This window comes from Tympanuchus pallidicinctus, unplaced genomic scaffold (assembly GCF_026119805.1).
Source record: "Tympanuchus pallidicinctus isolate F22 unplaced genomic scaffold, pur_lepc_1.0 scaffold27, whole genome shotgun sequence".
NCBI classification, from domain to species: Eukaryota; Metazoa; Chordata; class Aves; order Galliformes; family Phasianidae; genus Tympanuchus; species Tympanuchus pallidicinctus.
Genome location: NW_026294744.1, coordinates 4,171,018 through 4,190,248, shown reverse-complemented (window position 1 = coordinate 4,190,248; position 19,231 = coordinate 4,171,018). Strand labels below are relative to the sequence as shown.

At 38.4% G+C, this 19,231-nt stretch overlaps 2 protein-coding genes across 5 annotated transcripts in view; one reads left to right on the top strand and one right to left on the bottom strand.

Annotated features, from left to right (window-relative positions):
• SMC1B (structural maintenance of chromosomes 1B) overlaps positions 1–2,660 on the bottom strand; it is a 33,260-nt gene extending 30,600 nt beyond the window's left edge. For all 3 annotated transcript variants that reach the window (XM_052690747.1, XM_052690748.1, XM_052690749.1), the window contains exon 1: positions 2,334–2,660. In XM_052690747.1, coding sequence (XP_052546707.1) covers positions 2,334–2,469 — 136 coding nt within the window. In that variant the 5' untranslated portion in view covers positions 2,470–2,660. The remainder of the gene's footprint in view (positions 1–2,333) is intronic.
• A 99-nt stretch (positions 2,661–2,759) lies between these two features.
• Positions 2,760–18,805, top strand: RIBC2 (RIB43A domain with coiled-coils 2). 2 transcript variants are annotated; one of them, XM_052690752.1, is made up of 7 exons: positions 2,760–2,931; positions 5,141–5,222; positions 8,254–8,598; positions 9,276–9,394; positions 12,908–13,135; positions 14,478–14,644; positions 15,602–18,805. In XM_052690752.1, exons 1-7 carry the CDS (start codon positions 2,815–2,817, stop codon positions 15,681–15,683), a joined length of 1,140 nt encoding a protein of 379 aa, XP_052546712.1. In that variant the 5' UTR covers positions 2,760–2,814; the 3' UTR covers positions 15,684–18,805. The 2 variants fall into 2 exon arrangements, with proteins under 2 accessions (XP_052546712.1, XP_052546713.1); XM_052690753.1 differs by lacking the exon at positions 2,760–2,931 and adding an exon at positions 3,000–4,038.
• Positions 18,806–19,231: the final 426 nt, after the last annotated feature.

Here is a 19,231-nt window from a genome sequence, read left to right as displayed (position 1 = left end):
GAAATGCATTTCTGAAATGCAACAGAGGCAGCAGATAAAAGCTAATCTTTAATAAAAATCATCAAAAACTCTCCTGTTATTTATTTAGCTTGGTAGAACAAACTTTACTGTCATTACTTACTAAACTATTTAGTAACAGTAAACTACTTACTAACTATTACTGAACTAACACTATCGTAATGCTTACTTCATAGAGCCCTTTTTTTTTTTATCATGCATGTCCAACCTTTTGGCCTGCCTGGGCTGCGCTGAGTCAAGAGGAATTGTCTTGACTGTCTTGGGCCACTTATTAAATACATAGTAAATGTATTGATTGTATTGGTGGTATTGTATACTTGAAAATATTCATCCACGAATGCGCAGACTGCCAAAAAGTGATGATGTGAATAAGGCACATTGTGAAGCGAGGGATGTTTCTCTCTGGTAAGATAGGTCTTATAAAAGGCTACTAAAGAGACATGATCAAATTTCTCAGTTGATTACGTGATTACTACTCTACATGTTACATCTGAAAATTTGCAGATAATGTATTTACAAAGAATTGACACTTTTTTCCAGCAATTTTGGAACTTACTCTCAAATCCCTTCATCAAAATGGAACGCAGGGCAGCCTGTTTTTCACTGTTGACAGGACTGCATTTAGCCAATGGATCGAAACACAATTTTTTTTCCCACAACTTGAGTTAGCACAGCACTGGACCTTCCACATGCCTGGGTTTTATCCCAGTGCCAATCATACAGCAATGTTTGGCTGTTGCTGTGCAATGGGAACAACTGCTGTGGAAGAACAGCATTATTTATGGATCTCATTTCAACTGAAAAAATGCAGGAACAGCAGGATCTAAAAATCAAGATCATAAACTAAATCACTAATGGACTGGGGAACTAAGATCAAATGCTAAGCCTGTCCTTGCGGCTCCTCATTAGAGCATCACCTTGTTCTCTGCCAAGTAAAGAATAAAATCCCATTTGCTTGAATAGGGCTTTCAGCAGAAGTGAGCCACATTTTTAAAACTTCCAGCAGTCACCACCTAACTATGCTGAGACACACTGACAAGCAAAGACTTGGGGACTAAACTACTGTGTCCGAAGTAGTTGCCATCCCCCAAAAGCCGCCCTCTCCCCTCAGAAGGCATTTAAGGCAAGGACTAGAACAGAATCAAGAAGCCATTTTGCATTATTACAGCATTAGAGTAAAACCATCTTCATTTGACCACACCAAGTTGACCTACACAGCTGCATGTGCTGTTTGCAAACTGCTTGTACTACAAGACCATGAAAATAATGAAGAAATCAACTGATAATCAATATCCTCCATTAGAGAAGCAATGGCAGCTCAGGACCTTCCAGAAGTTTGTGCAGAAAACATGAAGAACAGAAACAAAATGAAAGCAGCAGTTGGAAAAAAAAAGAGTAAAAGAAGTGATGAGAGAGAAGGACAAAGTACACCCAGTGTCACAGCCCAAACCAACCAAGCTGAGAAGTACTACAAAAGGGAAGAGAGTGAAACACCATCCCCTATAACATCACTATTTTAACACACGCATTTCATTAATACTTCTAATATTTTTTCACATTATTTTCATGGATCATACTAGAAACACTGTATGTGTTCCCTCTGATTCTTCTCTAACACTGAAACTATGTCTGAGGCTGTTTGGTGGCAATACTGCCATTTTTCTAAGCGTGTGAAAGGGAAAGCATTCAAAATATGATGCAACTTGACACAAACAGCTTTCCTTGGACTCCTCTTCTTAATGTTTATTTATTTTTCCTCATCAAATCTAGACCAAATCTTTCCTATTACATTCCCTGCCTCTAATTAAGCCCGCTAGCTTGAAGTCTGTCTTCATCACATGGCAGATTTTTAAATTGTTTTCCACAATGCAAATAATACAAGTTAAAAGACATTATTAGTATTGCTGCACTTTGTTACTCCACCTTCTGGGGTGGAGGGAGCTGAAAGATGATCACTGACATGATAAAACACTTCCACGACAAAAAAAGCCCACAGGTCCCTGTGAAGAGGCCCACAGAAGTCTACATCCCCTATGCAAAAATCAAGCAATTCTGCCCCCAAGGGACAAGCTGCTGCCATTCCAGCCCATTCAGTGCCAGCTGTGGTAGCCCTATTACTGGGCCCACACTTGGACGCACTTGCTGTTATGGCTTTTTTCCCTCATCAGGCTTTAAGCAACCTGGCAAAGAGCCCAGAACTAAGACTGGGAAAAAGCCTGGGAAAGCAGGGCAAGGGCAACAGACGCCTCCATCTTGGCAACTGTGGAGGACACGTATGGCCACCAAACGCCCCTGACACTTTCCCAGCCTCCTACCTGATCCATTGGGCCCAATTATGCAGTTGAACCTCATGAAGGGGCCGATCAGCTGCTCCCCACGCCAGGACTTGAAGTCCTTCACTATCAGCAGCTTCAGGTAGCCCATCCCTGAAGCCGTGGGTACAAAGGCCATTCCACTTTGAACTTCAGCCTCACACAAAATTCACACTATCGAGTATTATTTTTTAACGGTCTGTCTTCAGGAAAGGGATACAGGCGAAAAGAAAGCTCTCAGCGTACGCAGCTGGAGCAGCAGACGGCCCAAACGAGCGCTAAGCCGCACACCCGCCAGGCCCGACTTCGCCCTTCAGCAGCCGACGCACAACGGCGCCGCCTGCCTCGTGCTCGCGGCCGCGCGGCCTCGCCTGATTGGCCAGCGAGCGCTGAGGGGGGGAGGGGGCGGGAGCTCGTCCCCATGGCGACCCGGTGTGTTGTGCCTTAGCGGCCATTGTCGCCGCTCGCGCTGCTTGCCGGCGCTATGAGCGGGCTGAGCGCGCGGCGGGACTTGCAGGAGGCGGCTGCTCTGGAGCGGCGGCGGCAGCGCGAGCTGCAGCGGCAGGGCCGCATCTTTAACGCGCGAGTGCGGACCATCGGGGTGAGGGCGAAGACGAAGTCTGTTCGCGGGTCGGGGCTCGGCTGCCCGGGGCTGTGGGGTCGGCAGTCCGCCTGGGTCTGTGTGAGTCTGGCTCCGGGGAGGGGAGGGGCAGCGAACTCCCTGAGGCACTCTGTGGAGGGCTGACAACGCTTTCCGAAGGTTGGTGGTGGGAGTGAGGTGCGGTTCTCTCTAGCTGCGCTCCAGTGGGCTTTGTCTTCAGTCTGACTATCAGGAAATCAAGTGGTAGTTAAATAGCTATGAAGAGTCCGTACAAGGAGTTACGGTAGTTAATTTTCCCTTAATGCATCCAGTCTCATGTTAAGAGTCTGGATGTGTGCATGGGGGGGAAAGTGTTCCAAAATAAGCTTAAATTTTGCAGCTAAGTTGCTTTTGAGGGCAATAACTAGCAATTTTGATTGCAATAACTAGGCTAGAATCAAAGTTAGAAGCGGTGGAAACAAGCCCAGTCTGTTAACTTCATAGTGCAGGTAGGGTTGCAGCAGATGACGGTCTGATCTAAGCAATCTCAGGTAGTGAAGCATCTCATATGGCAGCAGAAGGATATGTTTACCTGGTCTGTGGCAGCACCTTGGAATTGCTCTCGTGACCTTTGTGCAGCAGTCAGTGACATGGTAAAGTAACAGGCACGGTAGCCAATGGTACAGTTAAATGATAGGAGCTAATAATGTGTTTTAACAAAGTTCCGTGGGCACGGTATGACAGTTCAACTTTCTTTGCTAGGAAGCACAGTTTCTCTTATGATGGCTTTCCTTGAGCCTTGAATATTGAATGTAAAATGCCCTTTCTCGCTTAGGGAAGACCATTGGATCTCTGTACTTTACTGAGCAATGCTGATTTATACCGTCTGGAGATCTTACCCAAATACTGTTGTAGAACCACCTTTGGACAGGTTTTGATAGATCCATTTACACAAGACAAACATCTAAAGTGAAAGTGAATCCATTGGAAGAATTCTGTAAATATTTTGATGAACATCATTTCATAATACTATATTTGTTGGCTGAGCAAGAAGTGCTTACAGAAGAGACTATTCTTGTGGTTTGAAATTAAGCCAAGTCCAAAGCAGGAGTCAACAAAGCTATGGAGGTATAGAGAATATATCTATTTCCGGTGAGGTTTTAGATTCTTTGTTTTCTCATTCTGTCACTAATTTAGTGGAGTGATTGTCTGTGACTATTCAAAAATGAAGGCAATATTTGGCAGCTACAAAACTATTTGAACCACGGATTGAGAAGTTATTAAAATGGGATAAAATGTTGTCTGGAAAGCAGAATGGGAAGTAAGATTCTTTTTTTCCATGATTATTACTAGTTACTTTGATTTCTGTATGTTTAGTTTTCTCAGAAATGGGAAAGCATGGTGCATCTCATTACAGATTTAAGAATTAATCCTCGATAATTCAGTACTTTTCTGAAAGAGTTCAGATGAGCAGTTCTAATGAAAAATGATGAAAGACGTTCCATTTACTTAGGAATTCTTATGCATAACTACAAATTAGAAGTCAACTGCTTCAAACTGCTTATAGCAAGGAATTTTTAATTTAAATCCCACTTGCATATCTCAGCCTTAAACTTGCTAATGTTTCAACTAGAGGAAGCATGGTTCTAGAATGAGCAAGTTAAATCTATAGTTTACCTTATAGTTTGCCTTTTTGAATGAATGAGAATTGCATGTATGACAGAGGTAAATGCGCCATGGCTGTTGTGCTTCTCATCCTCTGGTGTGCATGTTTATAAGTGTGAGGGGCATCAGGGAGATAGTTATCCATCATCTGAGCTTAAAAAAAACCAAAACAGTAGGAATTGGAAAAAAAGGTCAGGAGGAGTATGGAAGGTAGAAAAATAATTAAAGTTAAAAGTGAGGCAAATGGTTGACTTCCATCATTTTGATTGCTACAGAAATAAGGCAAAGTATTTATAGGTCACTGTCCCTGGAGGTGCTTGAGGGACATGAAGGTGTGGCAGTGAGGGGCATGTGTGGTAGGTGGACAGTTGGAATAGATCATCTTAGAGGTCTTTTCCAACCTTAGTGACTCTGTGATTCTAATAGGCAAAGACTATTAAAACACTTTTATCAGGCTCTTGAAGAATTGTCAGTGTTTTTTATAAGTCTTACAAAGACATCCAGTGACAGCCAGTAACAGTTGGTGTGTTGTTGTTTTTACTTTTTTGTTTGTTTGTTTTAATAGGTTGATAAAGATGCATTGGATGCCCAGGTTAAGGATAGGAAAATTCAAGAAGCAACTGAAAAAGCACGAAATGAAGAACTTGGTATATTCATTATATTCTTAGATAGACTCATGTTTGTATGAAGTTGAATGTAAACAGATTTGTCATGTATTTCATTCCCTCTTTTTCTTTTTATACGCGTCCAGCCTACTAGTTTTGCTTTTATTGCCCTATTTTTAATGTTTTAATAAAAAATATTTTAAAAATAACTGTTTTGTTACTTGTCTATATTAACTATATTATATATTTTTGTATATGGCCAAAGATTATTTATTTTCACTCAGTGCAGCTCAGCAAACTAAAAGGTTGGACACCCATATATTTTGAACAGCTATAATTATTTTCAAATGAAGTCTATCTCCTTGATTATCAACTCTGTATATCTATATATTTATAAGTGCATGTGCAATTAGGCTTTTGTCTAAATTCATACTTACAAAATGAATCCTTTGTGTATTCCTATTTATGTTTATACATTTGCATTGGTAGAATGTGTGTTTTCCTTATTATCTGAGATAGGGTCTCAGGGATTTGTACTGTCATGAGTAAACTGGTGTGTATTTCTGAATAGGTTTTAATCTTCAGTGTTTTCTTTTAATAAATCTTGATAAATAGCATTGTTAGAGACCTGAATATATAAGATGATTTGGAAAAATAATAATTCTTTTTCAAGCAGAAGTGGCAAACTTATTTTACTGCTGTCTTGCAAAATAAGTTTATGTTTTTTCTGTCTGTTCTTATACAGGATCAGTAGATACAATATTTTACAGATTTCTGTTGCTAAAATCATAGAATGGCCTAGGTTGGAAGTGACTTTTATCATCCAGTTCAACCCCCTTGCCATAAGCAGGGACATCATTTACAAGATCACGCTGCTCAAACTCCTTCCCAGGCTTACCCTGAACACTTGAAATGATGGGACATCCATAACTTCTCTGGCCAACCTGTCCCACTGTCTCACCACTCTCATAAAAAAAAAAATTCTTCCTTATATTCAATCTAAATTTACCTTCTTTAAGTTTAAAATCATTGCCCATTGTTCTGTCACTACAGACCTTAGTAAAAAGTCTATTTCTTGTTAGCCTCTTTTATATATTGAAAAGTTGCAGTAAGGTCTTCCAGCAGCCTTTTCTTCTCCAGGCTAAACAAGCACAATTCCCTCAAGCCTTTGCTCATAGGAGAGATGCTCCAGCCCTCTTTTAGTGGGCCATCATCTGGACTCATTTCAACAGGTGCTTGTGCTGGGGGCCCCAGAGTGAGTTACACAAGACCCCAGCCTTTACTGTGAGCAGAGGAGGTGGGTATAATTGCCTCACTCAAAGTGCTAGCTGCACTTCTTATGAGGCCAGGAGATTTTAGGCTGTGAGGGCACATTACCAGCACAAATTCAGTTTTCATCCAGCAATATCCCCAAGTCCTTCTCAGCAGGGTTGCTCTCAATCAGTTCATCTCCTAGTCTGTACTGATGTATGGACTGTCCCAGCTCAAATGTAGAACTCGTACTTAGCCTTGTTGAACTTGATGCTCATGAGCCTGCTTCTCAAGCCTGTGAAGGTTTCTCTGAATGGCATCCCTTCCCACCAGTGCATCAGCACTGCTGCTCAGCTTGGAGTATCATCTGCAGACTTGCATGTGTCGCAAACAACAGGGCTGTAATTGAGAGGTATTGCTCTCAATTGAGTCAGAACACATAGCCACAAAAATATTTTAGACCTATCTGGACTTGTCTCAAAACTCTTGATGACCCTCTTTGGTTGGAACGCTTTTTTATGGTATCATTTCTAAAGGTCCCACAGACTGGGCACTCTACATGTTTCAGAAAGAGTTCAATTGCAAATGACAGCTTCCGTGCTTCCTTCCATTCCTTCCTTCCTCCGCTGTTGGTTTTGATTATCCTGGTGGAATACCTGGCAGACTCAGACCCCTAGGAAACTGCCAGAAGTCTGGCATCAAAGGAAATTATATTTCATTGTGAATTATATTTGAATGGCTATCATGTATGCATTTTTTTTTTAACTTTTGACTGGATTATTTAGCATTTTTATTAAATACATAAGAGCTATTAAGCTCTTCAAAAGCTGTTAGCAACAGCCAATTCTTTTAGTGCTGTGCTTAGAAAAATTACTGAAACTGAAATAACTACAAGGTTGCTCAAAAAGTAATGCCTCCTATTTTATTATGTTGGTCCATGACATCAGAAGCAAATGTTGGTGGAATGGCAGTAGAGGTTGAACCTTCCTGGTAATTCTTACACATATTGTTGTCGTGCAACAGGTGGCAGCAGAGGGACTGTCTGAGAAAATGGTATCTGGCGAGGATGTGCAAAGGTGTGTCACTGAATAACTTCATGCAGAAAAAGTGGCACCCAGTGACATTCATTGATGCTTACTGAGTGTTGGTGAAGACCAAACAGTGGACATTAGCACATGGATGGTCTGTTTCAGCAGTGGTAACGATGGGTCACCTCTGCTGGTACAGATTTTTATGAGCACAGCATGTAGGTTCTTGTTCATTACTGACAAAAATGGTGGTGACTCTGTTGGAAATAGTGTTTTATAGCTGAGAATGTGCTGTGTTAAATAGTGTTATTGTGCTTTTTTTATCTGTTGTAGTTTCCATGGAAACAAACAAACATTACTTATGGAGCAACCCACATGTCTTAAATTGAGAATTCTTTATTGTGTATTCTTAATAAGGAATTTATTGTATTTTAGCCATAATGCTAAATTGGAAGTAAATATGAAGAATTAGTAAACAATACACTTCATCTGTAAAGCAAGTTTTCATCAAATGAAATTTTTTAGTTCCAGAGGTACTTATTATTGTATTCTTTTCACATGCTTATATATAATTTCACATTAGTAAGAAAATTAACTCCTAGAAACATTAAAGTACTCTACAAATAAATATTACTAACATTAGAGTGTTTTGCAGAATGACCCTTTGTAGATGAAATAGTCATTCCTAACCCTGGAATACATGTATTCCTATTTATTCGTTTTGAAAATGTTTTCCATCTCGATTTGTATACTCTTCTAAGAATTATATGTTTGTTGTGCTCATTTTACTCTAGCTAATGAAATGAAGAAAAATGACAAGTTGATGTGTATGTTAGAAGAACGACAAAAACGCAACATCAGAGACGTGAACAAGGCTGTCAGTGACTTTCAGAAGAATTTTCAGCAGCCAGAAACGAGACGTGAATTTGATCTATCTGATCCCCAGGCTCTAAAGAAGGATAGACCTGCTCGGCTTTCAGACAATGATCCTCGATGCACTGTATCTGGCTTGCAGAAGTTTATGGGTGAAGACTTAAACTATGCTCAGAGGACGAAATTTCAAAAGGAGCAGTTAAGAGAGTGGTCTCTTCAGCAACAGAGAGATTACAAGAATGCGTTAGCTGATAAAAAATTTTTAGGTAACAAGAGAAGATAAGGGAGGTTTTGTCTGTTTTCTCTGTAAGTCAGGTGTTTAGGACACAATTGTGCTATAGCCTGTTATGTAAGGTTCTGACATAGCAGTATTTTGGTGTATTCAGCTTTTAGAGAAAGAGCAGTTTTTGCTCTACAACTTGTAATGTATTTGATATATAAATGAAGAATTTAATAACTTAATGATTGAATAATTACCTAGGCTTCATTTCTGTTTTAAACCTTGTATGAAGTATCAGAGTATTCTGAAAAATCATCTGTACTTTGCATGACATATATACATATATTATATATATATACACACACATATATATATACACTTCAGCAGGCCAAATCATCCAGTCTTTACTTTTATAGAGCAAACAAAATCTCGTTTTTCTTTTTCTTATCTTGCTGTTAAACATGCTTAGTGTTTATTATTATTATTATTGTTATTATTATTATTATTATTATTAAACTTTGTTTACCTGCTAAGACAAGATTGATTACAAAATAAACTGATTTCATGAATCATCTGAAATTCCAAGATGGAAAGCTTTGGTGACAGGATTGGGAAATAATTTCCTAAATCAGCTTGCTACATCTTTAGCCTCCCCTTCCTCCATATTCATATGACACACAATGTCCATGAAAGTTGACTGCATTTCATTTTAATCTAATTCAGATGATCTTCATGACAAGAATAGGATTGAACTGGACCAAAAGATAATGGAACAACAACGAATAGAAGAAGAAACCAGACGTGCTGTTTGTGCAGCTATCAAAGACTTTAACAAAAGCCAGGTAAATTCATCATGTTGGTTTTTGTTTCTGTTAATGAGTGGGGAGGAGAGAAAATGGAGGGGAAATTAGATGACCAGTGAGCAAAAGTATAACAAGTAGTGATGTTTCCACAGATGTTTGATAGCAGCTACCTTTCAGTGTTGATTCAGAAGATTTTTTCACTTCTTTGTCATCTGCAAGGATCTGGCTATCCTCTACCTGGTTACCTTCTGTGAGAATGCTTCCTTCTTGTTCTCAGCTTGTTGTAGCATGCAGCCACTAATGCCATCTCTCTGGGACTTCTAGTCTGTAAAATGCAGTACAGCAAAAGCCTTCAGCACTTCCTTCTCGTTGTTTTTTGTTTTTTTTTTTTCTTGGTTTTCTTTTTTTTTTTTTCAGTCATCTGATAATTTTAGCTGCTTCTGCCAGCTTTTCTTTTCCTTTTTGTGGAGAAATTACCAGTAGCTTTTTGTCTTTATCACTTATTTTAATGCCCCAAGACCATTGTTTTTAGCACATGCTGTGTATCTGTCTCTAGGTTGTTTTCCAAGCAAGCTTTGGAACTCACTGAAACATAACATGAACTTTTCTCTATCATTGGTAACCAGACCAATTTCTTCACTGTGATGATGGTCAAGTTCTGGAACAGGATTCCTAGAGAGGTGGTTGATGCCCCAAGGCAAGTGTTCAAGGGGCATTCAGACAACGCCTGAAATAACATACTGTAACTTTTGGTTAGCTGTGAAGAGGCAGTTAAACTTAATGGTCTTCCATTCCATTCACTTCCATTCCACCTGTCTTTGTACTGCAATCTATCATGCTCCAATTCTTCATCTTACTGTACAGATTTTCTTACTAAGTTAATCCTGTATATCTTCTATGCGCAGCTTAAAGGGCTGGATGGACACCATTTGTTTTGTTAAACAATATTTGATCTGAATTACCTTTTTTTAGTCACAACAAAATAAGACACAACAAAATAAGGCATGTGCCTTAGTTACATTACCTACATAAGGCAGGTATTTTGATTAAAGTGTGATAGTATGTATGCACATGTTTGAATAAGTGTTGCCTGAGTCCTTCAAACTACATTGAGCATATGTGTATACATATATATATGTGTGTGTATGTAAGTTTATATATATACAGCTAGACAAGATAATTGAAAAGGATTTTATTGATTGAAGTCTAATAGTCTAAAATAGTCTAAAGGCTATTTTACATCAGTACCTGCAAAAGTACCCCAAATGGTACATCTACATGCACTTTAGTTAATAATAATAACCAAAATAATTGTTGTTGTACAAATTTGTTCCATGTATAAGTTCCTGTATTTGTGATGGAGCTTGGGAAATGGGGTGGAGTAGAGGGGAAGTTTGTGTCTGGTGTAATTTTTTTGTTTGTTTGTTTTTAATATTTGGCCTTGTACATTCTAGTTTATTTGTGCTCATATTAAATACATGTAACGTTTGTTTGTTTTCTCACAAAAGGGCATAATAATAGAGAAAGAAGCAACAATCTCAGTGTAGTTCATTTTTACTATATTGTACAGGTAGCAGTTGTGTCTAAGAGAAAAAGGCTGTGCCTTTTAGAGGGATTTTCTATACATCTTTTTTCCTAAGAGAAAACTGGGGCACTCAGCCAGAGAATGAATTTTTGAAAAGGAATTTTTGTATCTGACTTCAAATTTATCAGTCCAGAGTGCCCAGCAAATTCAAGACTTTGAGTAGATAGTTTGAAGCCTTTTTTCACCTGAAATAAAATATTTGTGTAAACATAGAAGCATGGTAACTCTGTTTTTAAGCATTCTTTGAAGAGTGCTGTGCAAATATCTTTTGTCACTCATGTCCTATTCTTGGGATATACATCTTTCCCAAGCTCATAAGACTATGGATGGATCACTCTGTTCATTTGTGAGCTTCATGGCTTGTGGTAAGGACTTCAGAATACATGGTGCGTTCTTTTAGTCCTGTGTTGGGAGCAGTTTAGTTCCATGTACACTCAGAGCTTGGCAATACTCTAAGCGTGTGAAGTCTTGACCTTGCAGTGCTTCCATGTACATTTATTTTGTTTTTTTGACTTGAGTCAGTGGAATGGAAGTATATAATAGGAACGATGGAGCACAAATTAAAATAAATGAAGTAGCATATATTTGTGCATCTGTTTGCCTTGTTTTTTGTTTTCGTGCTACACCAATAAATTTTGTTTTGTTGGCCAACTGTCTTGACAGAAAATACATCAGATTTTACCCAGTCTCTATTTCACAATGTCATTAATCATTTTACAGTGCTGCATAGCTATGCACAGGGTTGAGAGTTTTCTCCAGTAAGATTCCCAGGCAACTCAGAAAACTTTAGGCTCTCTCTGTGAGAAGGTTAAAATAACAAGGTGTAAGTGCCTATTTTGGATTTGTTGCTAAATCACAGCGAAACTGCCTTCATAAAGCGATGTCAGTAAAAATTACACTGTTTAAACTTCAATAATTCTTCATCATTGTTCAGGAATTATTTATGTGAAATCCATCCAAAATGACTTTCTGTTAAGTGTGCTTTATTTTGGAGCATTTCCAGAGTTAAAAATAATTGCTGTATTTGTAGTATTAATAAGCTAAAAGTATATACCAGGATATTCTGGTTTGGTGTCCCAGAAGTATGGAAACATTGAAAATCTTTGTGGTTTTTGCTTTGTCTTTTTGTTGGCATTTGTAATCTCTAATGAATCATCTAATGACAACAACATGGTATTTTCTGCATAATCTTATTTAATTGGAAGCTTGACTAATTTATCATGAAAAAATAGAATTCATCTTTTCTTAGATTGCACATCTAATACTTTTGTTATTTTTTTTTCCAGTCTTTAATGGGTCATTGTCTATGTTTGCCCATGGCAAATAAAAAACCCTTTGACATTCTCCAGGCCTGATGCTTGGGAGAGCTCCTGTCATACAAAAACAAAGTCCATAAATGCAAGTGTAGAGATAAACCCAGGTTAGCAGTCTTCTCTGGTGGGATGGATCATCATGCTTGCTGAGTGGAGAATTCTTCTCTGTAACTCTTGCAAAGGACCTGCATTTGGGTCTAGATAGGCCTGTCATTCTCAGTTGTTGATCTCTTCTAGTTACTCTGCCTTAGAGTTTTCAACTTTTCACTTTCAAAGCCAGTAATTTTCAGCAGACAATGAGAGAATCTTGGAAAAACTGGAAAAATTGGTATCCATTGGCCTGTTGCAGTCATGATATATGTGCAAAACTGTATATGCAAGAGGCAGGTCTGACAGCCCATGCTCTTTGCCCTAGCGGGGATAAGATATGATAAAATTAAAACAATGCTATTATGCTTATATAATTAATGCATGCCATTGGATTTTCAGTCTTTTTGACCAGTAGGGCCGTGATCATAATATTCACATGTGATGCTGTTGACAACTGTATGGAATTTGAGAATAAATCTATATTTGGTGCTAATTTTTTTGCATCCCTTAAGTTAATATTTTCTATCAGAAAAGCTATTAGTTCTCTACTTTTGTTGACTTTAGGCTGCTGAACTAGCTGAAAGAAAGAGGCTGGATAAATGTCAAAAAATGAAAGATGATATGGATGAAATTTCCAGCCAGCTTCAAGGAAACTTACTTTCTGAAAACCCTGAGCAAGCTATCAGTTCCTTTGGTACACATCGTGTGATCACAGATCGGTGGAAAGGAATGAATCAGGATCAGCTGATGGCAATCCGCTCCTTTCAACAACAACAAGTTCTGGAGAAGCTGGTATTTACACTTATGTGCATATTCTGTATTCTTGGTTGTAATAGTACTATAAACAATGTAGTCTGAAGAACCTATTTTTAAGTTGGCACTGCATATCCAGTTTTGAGACTTTTTCTGTTGTTCAGAGCTTCACCAAACATTAATCATTCAAACTTAACACAGTGTCTCTGAAGCACCTGGGAGGCTTGCCAGAGAGGAGCAAGAGCAAGCTGGAGCCTTCCTTGGGGTTGGGCTGAAAGGTAGGTTGCTGTGAAGATCAAGGCCAGGGGGCCTTGAGAATCCTGGGGCATGGTCCATGGTCACCCAGCTGGGGATCAAGGCCCTACACAGCCCAAAGGCCAAGCTTCATGGTGCTCAGTTTAGGACTTGAAACAGCATGAACTGCCAGCAAGAGATGAGCAGGAATAGGAGTGGTCTTCTCCATACGGGAAGAGGAGCCAGGAACTGACAGTCACAGCAGGACAGACAATCTGAAACAGTGTCCTCATGGACACATGAAACCTGAGCAAGACAAAGAGAGCCTATCCAGTGATACTACTCATGTATATTTCACAGTCTTTGAAATTCCTGAATTTCCTTTTTACTTTCTTGCACATTTATGACTCATGCTCTGAGATGGGATTGCAATAGAAAGACTAAATATTGCCAGTAATTGATGCTCTACAGGTGGATGGATGGAGGCAGTCTAAATGAAGAAATGTATACCTCCTTTGCAGTCAGAAGTGTGTTGGCATAGTATTACTATATAGGAAGCTACTTAATTCATTTAGTGCGGGAGCTGAATGTGAAAGCGAGAAGGTTTTTGCTGGCTTGTTCTTGATTCAGTTCACGTTGATATCAGATAAGAAATGCAGTAGAAGTGGTAGTATCACAGAGATGATAGAGAAAGAAATTATTTGGGTCTGGGAACTTAATATATATATAGTAATATATATATAGTAATATATATATATATACATATATATATATAGTAATCTTGCCAATGTATGTGTTTTGGAAAGAGCTAGGATGTAGAAAAGAAATAATAGTCTAATGACAGTATTTCTGCCAGACAGCAGGCCTACATTTCTTACCTTCTTCTTTTGCAAAAGTAGGAGTCTCTTCTAGGGAGTGCTCCTTAGAAGAGAGTAGCTTCCTGATCTAAACTATTTTAGTACTGTCTACTGCGTGTGCTCCTACCTTGTTCAGAAGTGTGTACTTTTTCTCCCTATTTCGAGTGCTACCCCTAGTGTTCAGCAAAGGATAGCAAGTTTGTTGTTTGGATGAATTTACCAATAAGACCAATAAGGATTTTTGTCTTTGACTAAAGAAAAAATGAAGCTTTTTTTTTCCCCTCTTGCAGAAATTAAAAGAGGAGGAGCGCCAAAGAGATGCTGAATGGGACAGGCAAAGCATGCAGGCGGCAAGAGCACAGTTAATTTTAGAGCGGCATCAAGCACGACAGAATCGGGAGTGCCGCCAAGCTCTAGACAGCATAAATGCACAACTATCCCAGGAGCAGAAATCAAAGTACGTGATAAGAGAGATTTCTTCTTTTCAGAAAAACTCTTTGCCATTGGTACAATTGCTTGGCTTTCAAAGAACTTCTCTGCTTGTCTTAAGTTTGTTTCTTTTCTAACGAATTTATTGTAAAATTATACTTTTTAAAAAAATTAGCATTTTAGATTAAGAATGCTTTTCATTACCATTGGAAACACCTTCAAAGACTAGATTGTGATGTTTATTGATCCACATATATGGAATAGTAGCTGAAATTCTTAGCAGTGTTCCACTGACAACAGACTGCTAAGTTTATATAGATAACAAAAGAGCAAATAAATACAGTTAGACAGCAAATCATATTAGTGGGTATGAAACAGTATGTGTTTCTTTCATTTACCTTCCTTTTCTGAAATAAATAACAGGATAGGTGTCCACCCACTTCATTAAAAGTTTCCAGTTTCTGATAGCTCTAAGTGAAGTTGATCACACAAACGGAGCTTTGACATTATGTCAAAACTAGCTGATTTTGTAGCTAACCACTGACAGATCATGGTGTATAGGTGTTGTTTCTGAAGTGCTGAGAAAGAGGGAAGATGACAGGGAAAAAAGTCAAGCCGACTGATTCAATGTTCTAATCCTCCAATCTGACTTTTTTTTCCTTCTCATCATATATCCACCTATATATCTTGCAAAAGAATTCCTAATACTTGGTGCTTTCTTATTATGCAAGCAAAAATTCTGAATTGTGATAATTTAGTTTTTCATTGTGAGGATCTGGAAGGTTACTTTAGGTTGAAAAATAAAATTTGCAGTATCGAGACATGATATTCATGTTGCAAGTACAGTTACATTTAATTCCATTCGCAATAATTCTGAATTTTATGAGCATTATGAATTTATGCATTACATCTTTCTTAGGTTTCTCAAGTAAGTTCTGTGTACTGAGAAAAGAGTCACTAACTGTGTTTTTTTGTTTGTTGCTAGGAACATTTATCTTAAGGAAGAAGAATATTCAAATTGTCCAACAAGTCAGTATTTTGCACAATTTAATACAACCAGTCGATGACATTCCAGATGCATCAACGCAGAAAATTAAAGCAGTTTTTAATTGAGCTGTCCCATTTTTTAATGCTGATTCCTACTGTTACTTTTCTGTTTAAATTGTGCTGTCCAAACAGTACACTTGAAATAGAGGACTGTCTGTTAGGTTCTATCTGTGCTGAGAGAAACATTTTAATCATTTTTGAATTGTTTCTAAAATTGCTAGCTGATTTAAAAGTTAGACTGTTTGACAGTTGTGTCTCAGGCTTAACTGTAATACTGGTGTTATAAAAGTCATTAGAAATTAATTTCTAGAATGTGGTCAAAATTTAAAATAGAACGCTACTTGTTGCAGCTTGGTCAGAGAGAATGATACCTAAGTAGATCACGTGAAGCACAAGTAGTAATCTCTTACTTAGCAGGCTTATGGGAAGAAAGAAAAGCAACGTAGACAGAAAGTTGTGAGTTTTTTGTTTCTTTGGCTGATTTGACTGTTTTTAAATGGGAAAAAAAAAAGTAGACAAAGATGATTATCCTATTTATCCTGAATTGTAGAAAGAATAATAGATTACGTAGGTTGCTCTGAAAGTGACAACTCCTATTTATTTCCATGAGAAGTAAAGCAGATGCAAACAGCACAATAACACTCCTTTGAGAGAGCACATTCTCAGCTGCAAAACACTATTTTTCAACGTAGCCACCACCATTAGCTATGCATTTTCATTAGTGATGAACAAGAGCACCAACAGAGGTGACCCACTGTTTCACAGCTGCTATGATGGCATCATTGCTAGGAAAATGTTGTCCATGCAGTCCATCTTTCACTGGCCCAAACAGATGGAAGTCAGAAGGCAACAAATCTATAGGCTATTTGGTAGGTGTGGAAGGATAGTCCAGAGAAATTTAGCAGTGTGCTCCACAGTCTTCAAACTGGTGTGGGGCCTGGTGTTACCGCGTTGCAAGAGAAAGATTGTTTTCTCCGGCCTGATTCTGGAAGTAAAAGCCTTTAGCTTGGGCAGTGTCATGATGTAGCAGTCAAAGGTGATGATTTGTCCACTTTCTAGGAAATCCAGGAGAATCATTCCTTTCCTATCCCAGCAGACCATGCACATCACTTTACCCATTGAGAACTGCATCTTAGACTTTTCCTTATGTGTGGAATTAACATGTATACCACCCTCTGGTTTGCCGTTTTGGCTCTGGCTTGTAGTGGTGATGCTACATCTTGTCACCAGTAATGATATTTGCACAGTTTGCGTGGATGAGCTGACTGAGATACTCTTCATTTCAAGGTGTGACAGTTGAGCATGGCCATTTAGAATGTGGCCTGTCTTTCATGCTGCTGTTGCCACTGCCAAAATGCACCACCCACACCTGCACTGCGCTCACAATTTCTGCATGGAGGAATTCAGTGACAGACCTTTGTTTCATATGCGCTTTCGTGTTGGAGGTTAATTTGTCAGATAGCCCCTCTGCTGCCATCTGTTGCACAGCAACAAAATGTAATGGAATGTTGGTGGGAAGGTTCTTTACTGCCAAACCATCACCGTTTGCTTTGGATGTAATGGGCCAGTAAATAAAACAAGGAGTGTAACTTTTGGAGCAGCCCTTGTATACATTTACCGAGGCAATTATAGCAGTCAAGCATGATACAGAAATTGAATGTGTGTTATAGTAAGTGGGCAAAAGAATGGGAGAAAATATTCCTACATGCACCATCACTCATTAAAAATAATAGAAAAAAACTTCAAGAGAGCGTACTTGTAAAGAAGAAGGTAGGGGTAGCTTAAAGATGTGGTGAAAGCAGGGAGAAACAGGCAGGCACCATACAAAACCAAGGAGAAAACTCTCAGTGTATTGCAGGGTAATAGTTAACTGTTTTCCATCCCTGTGATTAAGAATTGATTTAGCAAGTGAAGAGCCAGTCAGGAGTCCCCATTTTAAAAATGGGGAACTTAAACACGTGGGAAAAAAATATGTAGAAGCTAGGTAAGTAGCTACATAAGATGGATATGGAGATAATGAAAAATGAAATCTATTAGGGAAAGAGATTACATGCAAAGGACTGGAAAGAGTTTTAGAAGATTTAAAAGGTCTAAAACAGAAGAGATGTGCATCTAAATATTTGGTCATATTCAATTCTAAGATCTCTGTAAGATGGCACACTAAGTAAAAATAGGCTGTGAGAGTAAGTGCGGTTTGCCCTAGGTTCTATGATGTGAACTTGCAGTAAAAGCATCCTAATGATGTTGACATGGAGTCCACTGGTCTCTGTATTGAGGTAAGTGGTAACTGAATTCTGGTGAAACAGGTTGAAGATGATTTCCACCAGCCTAACTAGGGAAAATGTTAACTTAGAGATAAACTTAAATGAACTATTACTATCTTGATGAAAATAATGAAAGATACACAGGTTTTAAGGTAGATATTAGATGGATTTTGAGGTGCCTGAAGGAAACACTCCTTGAAAGGGACTCAGGCCAGTTTTCTGTGCTGAAGTCGTGATCCCATAGGATCAGGCTGGCATTATTATTGTACCATGTTGAACCAGGTAGTAACAACACTTTGATAAAGTCTGTAACATTTAGTACTTCTAGATAGGAAAGTAAAAGAAACTCATCTAATTACAACGTGACAATGGGAACTGAATAACCCACAGCAAGAATAAAGTCCCTGTGTTAATGAATTGAAACTGCCTCTACTCAATTACAATATAGGTAGAAACCAGCTGGGAAAGGAGTGTGGCTGGGAAACATGAACTGAAAAATGTGCCGTTCAGAAAAGTTGGTAGATAAATCTGAAAGGGAGGCATACTGCATCATTAGGGATAAGATGAACTAAAAAGTTAAGAAGGATCGCTTTTCAAGAGATGCTAATGTGTTAACATTGGGAAATTCTTTGAATTGTCAGGCTGGGATTCAGACATGGCTTATCTTTATATTATTGTGACGTACTATGTTGTTTTAAGCTGTCAAGCTCACCTAGTTGCCTTAAAAAAAAAAGGCCACCAAGAGAGATGGGAGGACAGAAAAATAGGCTTTATTTAGCTGAAGGTATTCTTGATTTATATTGAATATCTCAGGCTCTGACTCTTTTCTTTTTCTTTCCTCTTTTTTTTTTTTTTTTTTTAACTTGTATTTTAGTTACCTGACAGAAAACCGAATAAAGTGTTGAAAATGTTCATGGTGTTGTCTTCATTTGTTCATTTTGTGTGAGTAGGTATCTACAGCTTTTGCAGTAGCAGTAGAGTTTAAATAAAATGTGCTGGACTTGGTGAGGTGATATTTAAGTTTCCTTACGGAAGGAATATACAATCAAATCCTTTTTGTATTTATATGTTTAATTTCTTGAAAACATTGGTATGAAGAGAGAAAAAGGATAGACTTCTCAGTCACAGAAGTTCAAGTAAGAGGACTCTGACCATCTTTAACATTTTCTAGATCATTTTTTAACTTTTTAAAAACACTATGAATACTGTTGGAGGTATACTGTTCAGTCATGGCTTGAACTGGTGATTGAGCACCTTGTGAAGGGGTGAGGCTGGCCTAGGGGGCACAGGCAAAATTTTTGTAC

What these genes read in the sequence shown, in the direction of transcription:
- RIBC2 (XM_052690752.1), top strand. Translation starts at nt 2,815, where the DNA reads ATGAGCGGGCTGAGCGCGCGGCGGGACTTGCAGGAGGCGGCTGCTCTG. An exon ending in AAGACTTTAACAAAAGCCAG is followed by an intron (nt 9,395 to 12,907) that starts GTAAATTCATCA and finishes TGTTGACTTTAG; the next exon opens with GCTGCTGAACTAGCTGAAAG. An exon ending in AACAAGTTCTGGAGAAGCTG is followed by an intron (nt 13,136 to 14,477) that starts GTATTTACACTT and finishes CCCCTCTTGCAG; the next exon opens with AAATTAAAAGAGGAGGAGCG.